This window comes from Lichenostomus cassidix, unplaced genomic scaffold (assembly GCF_008360975.1).
Source record: "Lichenostomus cassidix isolate B80296 unplaced genomic scaffold, HeHo_3.0 HiC_scaffold_35, whole genome shotgun sequence".
Taxonomy (NCBI): domain Eukaryota; kingdom Metazoa; phylum Chordata; class Aves; order Passeriformes; family Meliphagidae; genus Lichenostomus; species Lichenostomus cassidix.
Genome location: NW_028147256.1, coordinates 1,744,135 through 1,758,868, shown reverse-complemented (window position 1 = coordinate 1,758,868; position 14,734 = coordinate 1,744,135). Strand labels below are relative to the sequence as shown.

Genomic DNA, 14,734 nt, shown 5'->3' with positions numbered 1-14,734 from the left:
AGCTTCGCCCCGCCCTCTCCCAGCCCTATTTGCGTTAGCCCCGCCCCCCGGGCTCCGCCCCGCCCTTGTTGCCATGGCCACGGCCGTTGCCGCGCGACGTAAACATGGAACGCCGGACGTGGTGACGTCACCGCCGGGGAACGCCGTAACCGGGGCGACCCGCGCAGTGTTTACCGGGACGGGACGGGGACACCGCGAACCGGGCGGGGAACCCCCCGAGAGCCCGGCCGGGACCCCCGGGACACCGGGAACAGGGCTGGGGATCCCCGAGAGCCCCGCCGGGACCCTCGGGACACCGGGAACGGGGCGGGGAGACCCCCGAGAGCCCGGCCGGGACTCTCGGGAACAGGACAGGGACCCCCGGGACACCGGGAACGGGACAGAGAGCCCCGAGACATCGGAAACGGGTCTCCCGGGTCAGAGACACCCGGGAACGGCATGGTCCGGACGGGGACACGGGAGCCCCCCGAGAGCTCGACCGGGAACAGGACAGGGACCCCCGGGACACCATAAACAGGACCCCCGGGATAGAAACCCCCCAAATCCTCGGGACAACAGGAACGGGGCTCCCGGAACAGGGACACGGGGAACGAAGCTCCCGGGACACCCCGAGAGCCCGGCCGGGACCCCCAGGACACCGGGAGCGGGACCCCCAGGACGGGAACCTCCGGGACTCCCGGGGGAGCTCGTCCGGGACCGCCGGCAACGGGGACAGGGGGAACGGGACCCCGAAACCCCTTGAGTGCCTGTCCGGGACCCCGGGACAGGGATCCCGGGAACGGGACCCCGGGACAGCCCGGACAGGAATTCCGGGACCGGGACACCGGGAACGGGACAGCTCGGACGGGACTGTCGGGAATGGGACCCGGGACTGGAGCCCCGGAACCCCCGGGACAGCCCGAACGGGGACAGGACTGTCACGGGACACTGAAGGGACCCCGAAGGGGATCCCCGGGACCTCCTGGGGATCCCCGTCGGGACCCCGGGACTGCTGCCAGCGGGGACACCGGAGGAGGCGGGGCCCGCGTGAGTGAATGAATGAATGAATGAATGAATGAATGAACCAAAGGGCGTGGGAACCGCCCCCCCCCTCCGGTCCCCGTGGCCTCGCCGTGACTCAGCGCCGGTTCCCGCCGGTGACATCAGACCCGGTGTCAGTCCCGGCGCTGGAAAGGGACCGGGAGCCTCCGGGGGTCGCCCGTCGCGGGTCCCTCAGGGAGTGCGGGGGATGGGGTCGGTGGTTCCTGCAGTCCGGTACCGAGACGCCGCACCCTCGGTGCGTCACCACCCGGTACCGGGAGCCCTCAGCCCCGGCGTGTCACCGCCCGGCACCGAGACACCCCCACCCTTCAGTACCGGGACCTCCCGGAGCTCCTCAGCCCGGTCCCGGTGCCCCGGAGGCGGGGGCAGTGGGGGTCGCTTTGCCCCGGTACCGGGAAGCCCCGGGGTGCCGCAGTTCGGTTCCGGGAACATCCCGGCGGGAAGTTCCCATGGCTCCGATACCCGAGACCCCCGTATGGGGACAGCTCCACCCCGGGATGGTCCTGAGAGGGGTCCCGAGGGTCCCGGGAGAGGTCCCGAAGGGTCGTGGAGGTACCGAAAGGGGCTCCGGGAGCCTCCCGAAGGTTCTGGGGAGTTACCGGGAGACCCCGAGGGTCCCGGGAGATGCCCTGCAGGGTTACCGGAGGTCCCGGGGGTCTTTGAGGACACCGGGGGATGCCGAGCGTCCCGATGGGGTAAGCGGTGAGATTACAGGGGAATCCCCGGAAAGATGCCGGGAGGTCACCGGGGGTCCCGGCAGGTCACCGGGGGTCCGGTGCAGGTCACCGGGGGAGGCCTAGCAGATGCACCGGGGGGGGGGTGTCGGGAATCCCGGGCTGATTACCCGGGGGGGTCCCGTGGTGTTACCGGGGGGAGGGTCCCGAGGGTCTCGGGGGGCTCCCGGGGGAGTTCCCGGGGCTCGGAGCCCGCGGCCCGGACGGTTCAGGCCGTTTCTAGAACCGCGGTCGGTCCCGTTTCTATTAATACGCGCCCGGGCGGCGGCGGCGGCGGCGGCGGCGGCGGGCGGCGGAGGGAATCCCTGTGACGTCATTGCTAGGATACCAAACAAACACTCCAGACAAGCCCATATATGGCTAATTGCGTCACAGGAACTCCGGGGGGCGGGGACAGGGATCCCCCCCGCTCCCAGCCCGCCCAGGGGCCTCTTAACGGCGGCGGCGGCTCCCGGAGCCTCAAACGGCGGCGGCGACGGCGGCCAGGGCGGCTGCGGGGTTCGGGGGGTCTCGGGGGGGTCCCGGGGGTCCCGGAGCAGTGCCGGCGGCTGCCGTGACGTCAGTGAAGGGGGGCGGGGCCCCGCCGTATAAAGCGGCGGGGCTGCCGTGAGCAGTTCATTCATAAAAACCGGAGACCGGGGAAGCGGCGGGAGCGCCACCGGGGCTCGGAGCGGACGTGCCGGAGCCTGGGAAGGGATTTACCGGAGCTTGCGGCGGCCGAGCGGGACTTTGTGTCGGGGAACCGGAGCCTGGGACGGATGTACTGGGGCTTTTAGCGGCGAGCCGGAGCCTGGCACGGGCGCACGGGGGGCTTTGCACCGGTCAACTTTGGAGCCCGGGACGGGCGCGGCGGGACTTTGTACCGAGCAACCGGAGCCTGGCACGGATGGACCGGGGTGTGTAGGGGTGCACCGGGGTTTTGGAGCGGCGGACCGGAGCCTGGGACGGATATATCGGAGCTTATAGTTGAGAACCGGAGCCTGGGACGGACACAGCGGCGTTTGGTATCGGCACAGCGGGGCTCGCAGAGGGCACCGGAGCCCGGCACGGATATACCGGAGCTTATAGCGGCTCACCGGGACGTTGCACCGGCAAGCCGGAGCCCGGGACGGACGCATCGGCGCTCCTAGCAGCGAACCGGAGCTCGGACCGGACAACCCCGGACTCATCGCACCGACTCGCAGCTCGGACCGGCGAACCGGGGCTCGGGACAGATCTCCCAGCGAGCCCCTCCGGGCCTCCAACCCCCTCCCGCCGACCCCCCGCCGCCCCGTGCCCGTGATGCCGGTAGCGGCGTGACCCGCAGCCTTGTCGCGGCGGGGCGGCCCCCGCGCCCCCGGGGCCATGTTCCAGGGCTTCCCCGGGGACTACGATTCGGGGTCGCGCTGCAGCTCGTCGCCCTCGGCCGAGTCCCAGTACCTGTCGCCGCTCGACTCCTTCGGGAGCCCCGCGGCCGCCGCGGCCGCGCAGGTGAGGAGCGGGAGGGGCGGGGGCGAGCGCGGGGGGCGCGCAAGGGGGCGGGGCCGTGCGTAAGCGGGCGCAGTGACGCCGCCGCCGATGACGCGGCACGCACGCAAAGCGCGCGGGTTATTTTTGGGTGTCCCCCCCGCCGTTGCCAGGGGACACGGGGGAGGGACACGCCTCCTCCGCCGGCGTGGCCACGCCCACCCCATAGAGCCACGCCCCGTGCATTCGCTGCGGTGCATAGGGCCACGCCCACTCACCGCGGGACCACGCCTCCTCCTCGGCGTTGGCCACACCCCTAGCTTTGGTCACGCCCCCGCCGCGATGGCTGCGGCCACCCCGCGATGGGGGGGCTCGGGGGTGTCCCCAGAGCGTGGCGGTGTCCCCGCGGTGTCCCCCCATGGCGGGGAGGGCTGTGTGTGGGGCGTGGGTGTTTCCCACGCCCGCGGATTTTGGGGATCCGGAGTCTGGGGGCTGCGAGCTCCCCCGGGATGGGTTTGGGGTCCCTTCGTGTGGGGGCTCCGGCACAGGGGGGACAGGGACCACCAGACTGGGGTGACAAGGACGCGAGGATGTCACCCGTGGGTGACAAGGACACGAGGGTGTGCCGGCAGCCCTTGCACGAGGATGATGATGATGATGATGATGAGCTGGGGACATCTCAGGGACAGGCAGACCCTCGTCCCAGGTGTCACCAGCTGGGGACAGCGCTGTCCCCACACCAAGGGACCCTGCAGGGGATGACAATGGCGATGCTCTGGCCACAACGGCGGGGGCGACAATGCCACCGGAGGACACCCAACCCTCCCCCGTGCATTTTGGGGGACACGCCGGTGTCACCCGCGGCTCCCGGTGCCCCCCGGCCCCTGTCAGAGCGCGGTAGCGGGTGGGAGTGTCCCCCGGCGGTGTCCCCGCTGTCCCCGGCCGCTCTGACCCGTGTCCCCCGCAGGAGTGCAGCGCCCTGGGGGACATGCCCGGCTCCTTCGTGCCCACGGTGACGGCCATCACCACCAGCCAGGACCTGCAGTGGCTGGTGCAGCCCACGCTCATCTCCTCGGTGGCCCCGGGGGCTCCCATGGCTCAACCGCCCCCCCTCGACCCCTACGACCTCCCCGGCCCCAGCTACTCGACCCCCGGCCTGGGCGCCTTCGCGGGACCCCCGGCCCCTGCCCCCACCCGGGCCCCCCGCGCCCGCCCCCGGCGCAGCCGCGAGGAGACGGTGAGAGGGGACACTGGGGGTGGTGGCACTCTGGGGACGTGGGAACGGCTTGGGGACGTGGGGGGAGCTTGGGGGTATCATGAGTAGCAGGAGCTTGAGGGACATCCCAGGTGGTGGCACCTCGGGGACACTGTGAGTAGGGGGAAGTTGAGGGACACCCCAGGTGGTGGCACCTCGGGGACATGGGAGGGAGTTGGGGACATCATGAGTGACAAGAGCTTGAGGGACACCCCAGGTGGTGGCGCCTCGGGAACACTGAGTGGGGGAAACTGAGGGACATCCCAGGTGGTGGCACCTCGGGGACATGGCAGGAAGTTGGGGACACCATGAGTGACAAGACCTTGAGGGACACCCCAGGTGGTGGCACCTCGGAGACACCACGGTTGGTGATGTCACCACCATCCTCACTAATATCAAGGAACGTGGTGGGATTTTGGGGACACGGCGGGTTTTGGGGACGCGGGCGGCGGCGGGAGCTCGGGGACGCGGGTGACAGCGGGTGACAATCCCGTCCGTGTGGCAGCTGACGCCGGAGGAGGAGGAGAAGCGCCGAGTGCGGCGGGAGAGGAACAAACTGGCGGCGGCCAAATGCCGCAACCGGCGCCGGGAGCTGACGGACCGGCTGCAGGCGGTGAGTGAGGGGACACGGGGACACCGGGGGCGGGGGGGGGCGGGGGGGGAGTGGCGCCCAATGGCGGGGGAGAGGGGGGACGTGAAGTGGATGTGTCCCCGGGGGGAATTTGGGGACAGGTGTGTCCCTGTTGAGGCGATGATGATGATGATGGTGACGATGGCGATGTCCTCGGAGCTGGGGACACCTCAGGGACAGCTGTCAGGGAGTTGGGGACATGGGATGGGGACAGCGGTGTCCCCAGAACCGTGTAAGGGGACAATGACATCCCTGGGGACGTCGGATGGGGACAGCTGTGTCTCCACAGCCGCTGGAGAGGAGGATGGTACTGCTGCTTTCAGAGCTGGGTACAACGGCGCATGGGGTCCCCTTGTCATTGTCCCCAAGGGGACAATGACATCCCTGGGGACATTGGAGGACACAGGCCAGTTGGCCCTCAGAGCCATCGGAGGGAGGTGGCTGCTGTGTCCCCAGGACGTGGGGACCTTGGAGAGGTGGTGGCACTGCAGAGAACTGAGGGTGTCCCCAGGAGTCGGGACCAGCAGAGGGGACAGACTGAAGCGCAGCGGTGACAGAGAGGGACAGTGCCACCTCTTGGAGCAGGGGACATGGGAGGGAGACACAGGGCAGCGCTGTCCCGAGGCTTGGGGACATCAGAGGGGACAGGTGATACCGCAGCAGGAGCAGGATGCCATCGGTGGGAACAGGGGACAAGGGAGGGGACAGATGGACACTCAGAGATGTTGGGAGAGCCGGCAGGATGTCCCCAGGCTTGGGGACACCAGAGTGGACACGCAGGGGTGCCGCAGGAGGATGCCATCCGTGGGAATAGAGGACATGCGGGGGGACAGATGGACACTCAGGGATGTCCCCAGACTCGGGAACACCGGAGGGGACAGATGGACACTCAGGGATGCTGCAAGAAGGGGACAACGCCATCCGTGGGAACGGGGGACAAGGCAGGGGACAGACCGACATTTAGGGACGCTGGAGGAGCCTGTAGGATGTACCCAGGTTTGGGGACATCAGAGGGGACATGCAGGAGGAGGAGGAGGATGCCACCCCTGCAAGCAGGGGACACTCAGGGACGCCAGAGGGGGACAATGCCGTCCCCAAGCTTGGGGACATCCGCGGGCACAGACGGACACTTGGAGACGCTGGCGGCACCCGCGGGACGTCCCCGAGCCGGGTGACAGCGCCACATCCCCCGTGCTGACCGCGCTGTCCCCGCAGGAGACAGACCAGCTGGAGGAGGAGAAGGCGGAGCTGGAATCCGAGATCGCGGAGCTGCGCAAGGAGAAGGAGCGCCTGGAATTCGTGCTGGTGGCCCACGCGCCCGCCTGCAAGGTCCCCTTCGAGGACATCGGCGCCGCCGTGGGTGCCCCGGCCGAGGTGAGCAGCCCGGGCAAGGCGGGGACCGTCGCCTTCCTGCCCCCGGCGCCGTTCCAGGGCCCGCAGGGTCCCTTCCCCGGCTGCTGCCTCCCGCCCGGGGTCCCCGCGGGACCCCCTAACGCCACCCCCGCGTTTGTGTTCACCCACCCAGAGGGAGCCACGTGTGGAGCCTCGCACCAGCGGAGCAGCAGCAGCGACCAGTCCTCGGACTCCTTGAATTCTCCCTCGCTCCTCGCGTTGTGAACGGGGTCCCCCTGCCCCCCGAGCCCCCCAAAAACGGGCACCTCCTCCCTGCCCCCGCCGCGCCTCGGGGCTGGGCTTTGCCCGCCCCCCCTTTTTGGGTGTTTTTTTCCGGCTTCGGTGGGGTTTTTTGGGGAGGTTAGGAGGGGTTTTTGGGGTTTTGGCGCCTGGAGGTGGTGGCCGTGATTGGGCTCCAGCGTTCCCGTGGCTGTTCGGAGGTGTCTGTTCCCGGTCCCCGTCACCTCATGGGCGTTCACCCAGCGTCTCCGCCCCTCTGGAGATGTCCCTGCCCGATTCCCGCTGCCTGGAGAAGGTCCAGTGTCACCTCAGAGGTGTCCATCCCTCATTTCATGGGGTTCATCCAACATCTCCGATCCTCTGGAGATGTCCCTGCCCGATTCCCACTGCCCAGAGAAGGTCCAGTGTCACCTCAGAGGTGTCCATCCCTCATTTCATGGGGTTCATCCAACATCTCCACCCTTTTGGAGATGTCCCTGCCCGATTCCCACTGCCTGGAGAAGGTCCAGTGTCACCTTAGAGGTGTCTGTCCCTCATTTCATGGGGTTCACCCAACACCTCCACCCTGTGGAGATGTCCCTGCCCCACTTCCATCCTGCTGGGAAGGTCTTTTTGTCCTCTCCGTCACCTTTGGAGGTCCCTGTTCCCGATCTCCGCCGTCCCATGGGACTTTAGGCAGCTTCTCTGTCCCTTTGGCGACGTCCCCGTGCGATTCCCACCACCTGGAGAAGGTCTCGGTGGTGTCCCTGTCACCTTGGAGATGTCCGTCCCCAATCTCCGTCATTTCCATCCCTCTGGAGATGTCCCCGCCCCGCCCTGGTGGCACTTGTGACACCTGGGGTGTCACCAACCCCTGCTGAAGGTTCCCCAGGAGGGTCCCGGTGCCATCTCCACCCCTTTGGAGAAGCCACCGCCGTGTCCCCGTCCCCCTGAAACGGTCCCCGTGTCATTTCTGTCCCACTGGAAATGTCCAACGTCCCCCACCACCCCGAGGGGCTCCACGGAGCGTCTCCCCCCAGCCCAGGTGTCCCTGTGGGGTCTGCCCCGCTCGGAGGTGCCACTGTCACCTCCACGACCCCCATGTCCCACTCCGGGGTCCCCGGGCCTCCAGGTGACCCCTGCAGGTCACCTCCTGTCCTCTGGAGCTGCCTCTCTGTCATCTCCGGGACCCCACGCGCCATCCCCGCCCCCCTCCAGGGTCACCCCTCCAGGTGACTCCTCCTCCAGGTGACACCTCCAGGTGGGCTCCTGTCCTGCTCGTCCCTCGCCCGCCTGTCCCCGCCTGTCCCCTTCAGCTTCGCCGGCCTTGGCTCCGCCCCCCCCGGTATATAAATCTATTTTTGTTGCGCGGGAGATGTTTAATTTTTTATTATTATTATAACGAGGATAATTATTGTCGCCCTGTGCCGTGTTCGTGCCTGTCCGGGGCCACCCCGGGCCCCCGTCCGCGCTCGTTCGCCCCAAACGTGGCCAATAAAGCAGCTTCCAGCGGCTCCTCGGCTCCTGTTCTTTGGGGGGAACACGGGGGGGATCAGGGAGGGGGTTTGGAGGGATGGGGACACAGGACAGGCAGACACAGAGCTCGTGGGGACACGGGGACAGCGGGGGCTGCCGCCCCGTTGTCACACCCACCTGTCAATCAACCGGGCATGGGCGGGGATTTGCCCCAAGCCACGCCCCCTCCGCGTCTGCAGTTCCACCGGTGACCAGCAGGGGGAACCCCGGACGAGAATCTGGGGAGGCTTCTCCCAGTTTGGGGCGCCCTGCCCAGTTTGGGGAATCCTTTCCCAGTTCGGCAGGTCCTCTCCCAGTTTACGGGGTCCTCTCCCAGTTTAGGGGGTTCTTTCCCAGTTTGGGAGGTCCCTGCCCAGTTTTAGGGTCCCTGGGGAGCTGAGGGGGGCCCGTGCCGACTTTGGGGGCTCCCCGACCTCCGCACTCCTCCCTTTTTTGGGAGGGGGGAGTTTCCTTCCTCTCCCCGGCCTTGACGTCAGGCGCCCGGTGATTCACCGGAGCTGGCACCGGGGACACGCCGGGACACGCCACTGTCACCCCCTGTCCCCCCTCCTGTCCCCTTCTCTCTCGGGGACCTCGTGGGTCTCTGTCGCTGTGTCCCCACACGGTGACACCTTCTCCCCAATTGTCCCCACGCTGTCCCGCGCCCTCTACCAGCGCCGGGGTCCCCCGTGTGCCTCCCCGTGCCCTCCCTGGGGCCCCCTCGGTCCCCGCCCGGCGCTGTCGCTTCCGCCGCCGCCGGTCCCTTCCCAGGGCCGGGGTGACACGGTGACCCCTGGCCCCGCTCCCGCCGCGGTCACTTATTTTTAGCTGTCGCCTCTTCCTGGCCGGATCCCGACTATTTCTGACCCGGGGCGGGGGGACCCACCCAGAGCCCCCCCGGGGACAGGCAGGGCCCCGCCGAGCTCGGGGGGGTGGTCGTGGGGACATGGGGGTGGCCGTGCCCTCCGGGGTGTCCCACGAGGGTGGGATGGGGTGGGAGGAAGCGTGGCCGCGTCCCCTCCTCCTCGCTGTCCCCAACTCCCCAGGAAGGGCCCCAGTGTCGCCTTGTCCCCGCCGGGTCCCCTCGTTCCCACTGTGCGGTGGCTTCCCAGCGTGGCACTGGTGGCCCTTTCCTTCTCCCCACGGCAGTGTGGCCATCATGGGATGGACCCCACTGTCCCCAAGTCCCCGTGTCCCCAAGGACTAGGACGCCGCTTCTGGTGTTAATTTACAGCGTCATTTATACACTGGGAGGGGACACACCCGGATTTGGGGTGTCCTCAGCTCCGGGAGTGGGGGACAGACCCCAGCTGGGGACCGCAGGGGACAGATCCGAGTTCGGTGTCCCCAGCCCCGCGGGGGCGTCACGGGGGAGGCCTGGCGGGGCTGCGGCGCGGGAGGCGCAGGCGGGGCAGGTGGAACGGCAGGCACCGCACCGGGCGCGGCGCCGGCAGCTCCGAGAAGAACGTTCGGTGCCGGGGAGGTCCCGGCTCGGCCTCGGCGCCCCCCAAATCCTGCAGCACCCCCAGGATCTCGCGCCGCGGGCCCTGAGCCCGCAGCCCCCGAGCGTCCAGCAGCGCGGCCACGTGCCTCCTCCTGCGGGGACAGAGGGGACAGAGCGGGTCAGCGGGGACAAAACCTCCCCGGAGCCCCGGGAGTGGATTTGGGGCGTGGATTTTGGGGCGCACCCAGCTCTGGGGTGACCCCCGCCCCGCGATTTGACTGGTCCCAGTTCCCCCTGCCCAGTTTAACTGGTGTGTGTCCCCACGCCGTCCCCAGGTGGCCGCGCGTGCCACCGGCCCCCCGGGACCGGGACCGGGGAGGGGACCTGGCGCGGGGCCGCGGCCGCTTCCCGGCGGCAGGAGCGGGGCGGGGGCTGCCGGGAAGGGCCGGAGGCCACGTCCGGTCACCGCGCTCGGTCCCCGCGGGGACGCCGCGTCCTGCCCGTGGTCACCGCGGCCGCTAGCAGAGCGTCTTGCCCGCCTGTGTCACCTCCCTGCCACCCCCGTGGGGTCCTCGCGGCGTCCTGCCCGGCCGTGTCACACCCGTGGGGTTCCCGCAGTGTCACCCTGGTTGTGTCACCCCCGTGGGGTTCCCGCGGTGTCCCACCATGCCGTGCCACCCCACCGCCACCCCAGCGGTGTCCCCACACCCACCGGACGTCGGGGAAGTCCCTGGCCAGGGCGCCAACCTCCATCTGCAGCGCCGCCGTGTCCTCCAGCACCAGCAGCTCCCGCAGCCGCGGCACCACCGAGTCCAACCACGGCGACGCCGAGTCCTGGCGCGGGTGACATCGGGGACAGCTCAGTGCCCAACCGCGGCCATCACCCAACGGCGGCACCGCGGCCATCGCACCCGCGGGTGTCACCCGTCGCGGCACCCAACGGGGACCGGGGGTCGCGGGGGTCTCACCAGGCGCGTGAAGAGCTCGCGGAGCTGCCGGGCCTCGTCGCCCAGCCGGGCGGCCACTCTGGCTCGGGCTTTGGCCGAAGTGCAGACCAGGCGGCCCTGGAGCAGCGGGCGCACGTACTCGATGAGCACCCGGCGGTGCAGCTCGCTCACCAGCACCTGGCACGGCACGGCACGGCACGGCGCGGCGCGGGGTCAGCGGTGTCACCGTGCCCGCGGGTGGCACCCAACGGGACACCCAGCGATGGCGCTGCGTCCCGGGGGTGTCACCCAGCACGGTACCACCGTGTCCCGTGGGTGTCACCGCGGTCCCCACGCGCACCTGGTGTGGCTCGGGGTGCAGCGGGCGCAGCGTCTGCGCGAAGCTGGTGATGAGCATCACGATGGCGTCGAAGGCGTCGGAGCTCGACAGCCACTTGCGCTTCATCAGCTTGCCGAAGTGGGGCTGCGGGTGGCGGGGAGGGACACGAGTGACCCGGAGCGGCCACCCGTGGGTGGCACCTGGGTCAATACCCGGCGGTGGCACCGAGAGTCGGCGCCTGATGATGTCCCGCAAGTGTCACCCAACCCACCCCCCAGCAAATGTCCCCCGCCCGCCCCCTGGGGACACCTTGAGGTCCTCGAAGAGGCGCTGGGTGAGGACATGGCCGGCGACACGGGTGACCCTGTCCAGCGCGGCGTGGGCCTGGCGCCGCGGCTCCTCGCTCTCGGGGTGCCCAAACTGCGCCAGGCGCTCGGCGAAGGCCCTGCGGGGTGACACCGGGGAGCTCAGGGCACCGTGGGGACATCTGGGGACACGGGGACGCGGGGTGGCCTCACCTGAAGGGTGGGCAGCAGTTGGCCAAGGCGATGGCGCGGCTGGGGGTGCCCTCGGGGAGGGGGACATCGCCGGGCGCTTCCAGGAACCTCTCCACCTTCCGCTGGAAACTGGGGACACCCCCGGGTCACCGCGGTGCCACCCAGCGGACAGGGGACACACGGGACAGGAGACACAGGGGACGCGGGGGGCACAGGGGACACAGGGGACCCGGGGGACATGGTTCCTGTGCCACTCCAGCTCTCTCCTGAGTGTCCCCTGTGTCCCCTTGTGTGTCCCTGCACTCCCTGTCCCTGTCCCCATGTCGCCCACATCCCCATGTCCCCATCGTGTCCCCGCGTGTCCCACCTGTGCAGGAAGGCCACCAGCACGCCCAGCAGGCTGTGCGCCATCTCCCGCCCGAACTCGGGGGTCACCTGGGGGGCTCTGTCCACGTGCGCCCGCAGCAGCTGTGGGGACATCGCCACCATGAGCGTGGGGACACGGCCACCACGGGTGTGGGGACACGGCCACCACGGGTGTGGGGACACGGCCACCATGAGCGTGGGGACACGGCCACCATGAGTGTAGGGACACGGCCACCGCCTGCCCCTCGGTGCACCCCGGGGTCCCCATGGGCCACCCCGGGGGACAGGGCCGGGCTCTGGGGGTGGCCGTACCCCGGTGACACGCGTGGCCAGTCCCTCCTCCATGTCCTGGCTGGTGACATCCTCGGGCCATGTGTCCTCGCTGAGCTGCAGCTCCTGTGCCACGGCCACCTCCACCTTCGCCTGGGCCGTCGGGGGGACACCGGGAAGGACATCAGGTGGGCACGGGGACACCAGGAGTGGGGACAGTGGGTGGATGTGGGGACAGCGGGGCACAGAGTCCCCTGCCGCCCCCTGCCCTGCGACCGTCCTGATGCCCATCCCAGTGCCACCACAGCTCCTATCCCAGTGCCACCCCAGTTCCCACCCCAGTGCCACCACAGTTCCCACCCCAGTGCCACCACAGCTCCTATCCCAGTGCCACCACAGTTCCCACCCCAGTGCCACCACAGCTCCTATCCCAGTGCCACCCCAGTTCCCATCCCAGTGCCACCCCAGTTCCCACCACCCCAGTGCCACCATAGTTCCCACCCCAGTGCCACCACAGCTCCTATCCCAGTGCCACCCCAGTTCCCACCCCAGTGCCACCACAGCTCCCACCCCAGTGCCATCACCAGTGCCCACAGTGACCCCATCCCAGTGCCCACCTTGACGGCAGCGATGCAGGAGCTCTCGAGGTCGCGCTGGGTCTCGGGGGGCAGCAGAGGCCCCAGCGCCTGCGCCCGCAGCAGAGCCCCCACCTCGGGGTGCCCCAAAACCTCCCTGGGGAGGGGACAGCGCCGGTGGGTGTCTGGGGACACCCTGGGGGCTCGGGGGACACGGGGGACATGAGGTGCTTGGTGGGGGATGGATGTTGGGGGTCACACGGGTGCCATGGGGTGTGTGGGGGTCCCACGGGGGTCCCACGGGGGTCCCGGAGGTGTCCCAGCGGTGATACTGCGCTGGGGCTGGACGGGGCAGATTTCGGGGGGTCCCGCGGGTGGCCCCGGTTGCCGGGATGTCCCCCAGGTGGGTCTCACCTGGGGTAGGCGTTGCTGTGCCAGTCGAGTAGCAGGTACAGGTCGGGCACGGCCAGGGGTCTCTGCGCCAGCGCCCGCAGCTGCTGCGCCAGCGCCCGGTGGTAGCCGCGGGCGTAAACCCCGAGCGCGCCGTACTCCGGGGGGTACGCGGGGGCCACGTGGCTCCGCACGACCCCCAGGTCGCCCACGACCCTCGCGGCCAGCGCGGCCAGCCTCGCCCCGAGCCCTCCCGCCGGGGCCACCTGCGCCAGCCGCTCGCTCGCCGCCTTGGCCACCGCCTCGTGCCAGCGGCGCCGCAGCCCCCGCGGCCGTCCCGGGTGGGTCCCGGGGGAGCTCCGGGCGTCCGCCGCTTCCTCCTGCTCCAGCACGGCCACCACGGCGCGCAGCGGGGCCACCGCTCGCCCCGCGGCCACCGCCTCGCCCACCACGGCCCAGAGCTGGGCCAGCAGCGCCCGGTACAGCAGGGCGACATCCCGAGCCCGCCGCCCGCCCGCGGGGCACGGGGACGGCGGCGGGGACCCCGCCGAGGGGGACGCGGGGGGACACGGGGATGGCGGCCGCGACGGGGACAGGGCGCACTCGGCCTCCAGGGCGATGATCTGAGCGTCTGCGGCCACCAGCTCCCGGCGCTGGATCAGCTCCAGGATCTCCAGCACTGCGGGGACACCGGGGCACGTGTGGGGTCCGTGTCCCCTGTCACCGTGTCCCCGTCCCCGTGTCCCCGTGTCCCCGTGTCCCCGTGTCCCCGTGTCCCTGTGTCCCCGTGTTCCTTGTCCCTGTCCCCAGCCCGCATCTCCATCCCTTATCCCATGTCCCAAAGTCGCCATCCCCATGTCCCTATGTCTGCAAGTCCCATGTCCCCATCCCTACCCCTGTCCCCATGTCCCCCTGTCCCCAAGTGCCCATGTCCTTGTGCCACCAAGTCCCACATCCCCAACCTCATCCCCTTGTCCCCACGTCCACGTTCCGTGTCCCTGTCCCCATCCCATGTCCCAGAGTCCCCCTCCCCATGTCCCTGTGTCCCCTGCCATCATCCCCGTGCCCCCAACATCCTGCTGTCCCCAAGTCCCATGTCCCCATCTCCATCCCCGTGTCCCCCGCTGTCCCCACTCACCCGACAGCGGCTCCCTGTCCCTGTCCTTGTCCTTCCCGCCGCTCTCGGGCCGCTGCCCCACTCCGTCCGCGCTGTCCCCCGCCTGTCCCTCCACCGGGGAGGCCTTTTCTGTCCCCCGCTGTCCCCACGTCCCCAGGGCCAGGCGCAGCAGCGACGCCCTCTTGCCCCCGCCCGCCTCCTCCGGGGGTCGCCGAGAGACCCCCGAGTCCTCGGAGCAGCGGCGGCGGCCGCGGGGTCCCGCGGGGTCCCGGGGGCGGCGGGCGCGGCCGAAAGGTCCCCCCAGCTGGCCCAGGTGTCCCCCGAGTTGTCCCCCCAGCCCCACCAGCCCCCCCAGCGTGGCGCGGCGCCGGCGGCGACTCTCGGGGTTGGTGGCGAAGGGGTCGCCATCCTCCTGTCCCCCCTCCGCCGCCCCTCCCGGGGGTCTCCGGAGCAGCGGCATCGCCGGGGGGACGCCGCGGGGCACCGGCGGGCGCGGGGACAGCTGGCTGTCACCCGGAGGGCGAGGTGACACCGCGGGGACGCGACCCGAACCTCCCCCGCGACCCTCGCGGTCCC

At 70.2% G+C, this 14,734-nt stretch overlaps 2 protein-coding genes across 3 annotated transcripts; one reads left to right on the top strand and one right to left on the bottom strand.

Moving 5' to 3' along the window:
• Positions 1 to 1,957: 1,957 nt before the first annotated feature.
• FOSB (FosB proto-oncogene, AP-1 transcription factor subunit) lies at positions 1,958 to 8,232 on the top strand. Of its 2 annotated transcripts, XM_085044144.1 has the most exons (5): positions 1,960 to 3,245; positions 4,189 to 4,458; positions 4,982 to 5,089; positions 6,323 to 6,481; positions 6,633 to 8,232. In XM_085044144.1, exons 1-5 carry the CDS (start codon positions 3,120 to 3,122, stop codon positions 6,696 to 6,698), a joined length of 729 nt encoding a protein of 242 aa, XP_084900270.1. In that variant the 5' UTR covers positions 1,960 to 3,119; the 3' UTR covers positions 6,699 to 8,232. The 2 variants fall into 2 exon arrangements, with proteins under 2 accessions (XP_084900269.1, XP_084900270.1); XM_085044143.1 differs by having other exon boundaries at positions 1,958 to 3,245; positions 6,323 to 8,232.
• Positions 8,233 to 9,456: 1,224 nt separating this feature from the next.
• Positions 9,457 to 14,633, bottom strand: EXOC3L2 (exocyst complex component 3 like 2). Its single transcript, XM_085044112.1, has 11 exons — positions 14,180 to 14,633; positions 13,066 to 13,720; positions 12,694 to 12,808; positions 12,119 to 12,229; positions 11,808 to 11,908; positions 11,462 to 11,569; positions 11,253 to 11,388; positions 10,965 to 11,087; positions 10,646 to 10,801; positions 10,390 to 10,511; positions 9,457 to 9,829 (listed from the first exon to the last, which is right to left on the bottom strand). The coding sequence occupies exons 1-11, from the start codon at positions 14,616 to 14,618 to the stop codon at positions 9,598 to 9,600; spliced, it is 2,298 nt and encodes a 765-aa protein (XP_084900238.1). The 5' UTR covers positions 14,619 to 14,633; the 3' UTR covers positions 9,457 to 9,597.
• Positions 14,634 to 14,734: the final 101 nt, after the last annotated feature.

Bases quoted from the DNA above. Each gene is read 5' to 3' on its own strand.
- EXOC3L2 (XM_085044112.1), bottom strand. From the start codon at position 14,618: ATGCCGCTGCTCCGGAGACCCCCGGGAGGGGCGGCGGAGGGGGGACAG. The intron at 13,721-14,179 runs GTGAGTGGGGAC...GTGTCCCCGCAG, and splicing joins GGACAGGGAGCCGCTGTCGG to TGCTGGAGATCCTGGAGCTG. The intron at 11,909-12,118 runs GTACGGCCACCC...ATGTCCCCACAG, and splicing joins TGGCCACGCGTGTCACCGGG to CTGCTGCGGGCGCACGTGGA.
- FOSB (XM_085044143.1), top strand. From the start codon at position 3,120: ATGTTCCAGGGCTTCCCCGGGGACTACGATTCGGGGTCGCGCTGCAGC. The intron at 4,459-4,981 runs GTGAGAGGGGAC...TCCGTGTGGCAG, and splicing joins GGCGCAGCCGCGAGGAGACG to CTGACGCCGGAGGAGGAGGA. The intron at 5,090-6,322 runs GTGAGTGAGGGG...CTGTCCCCGCAG, and splicing joins TGACGGACCGGCTGCAGGCG to GAGACAGACCAGCTGGAGGA.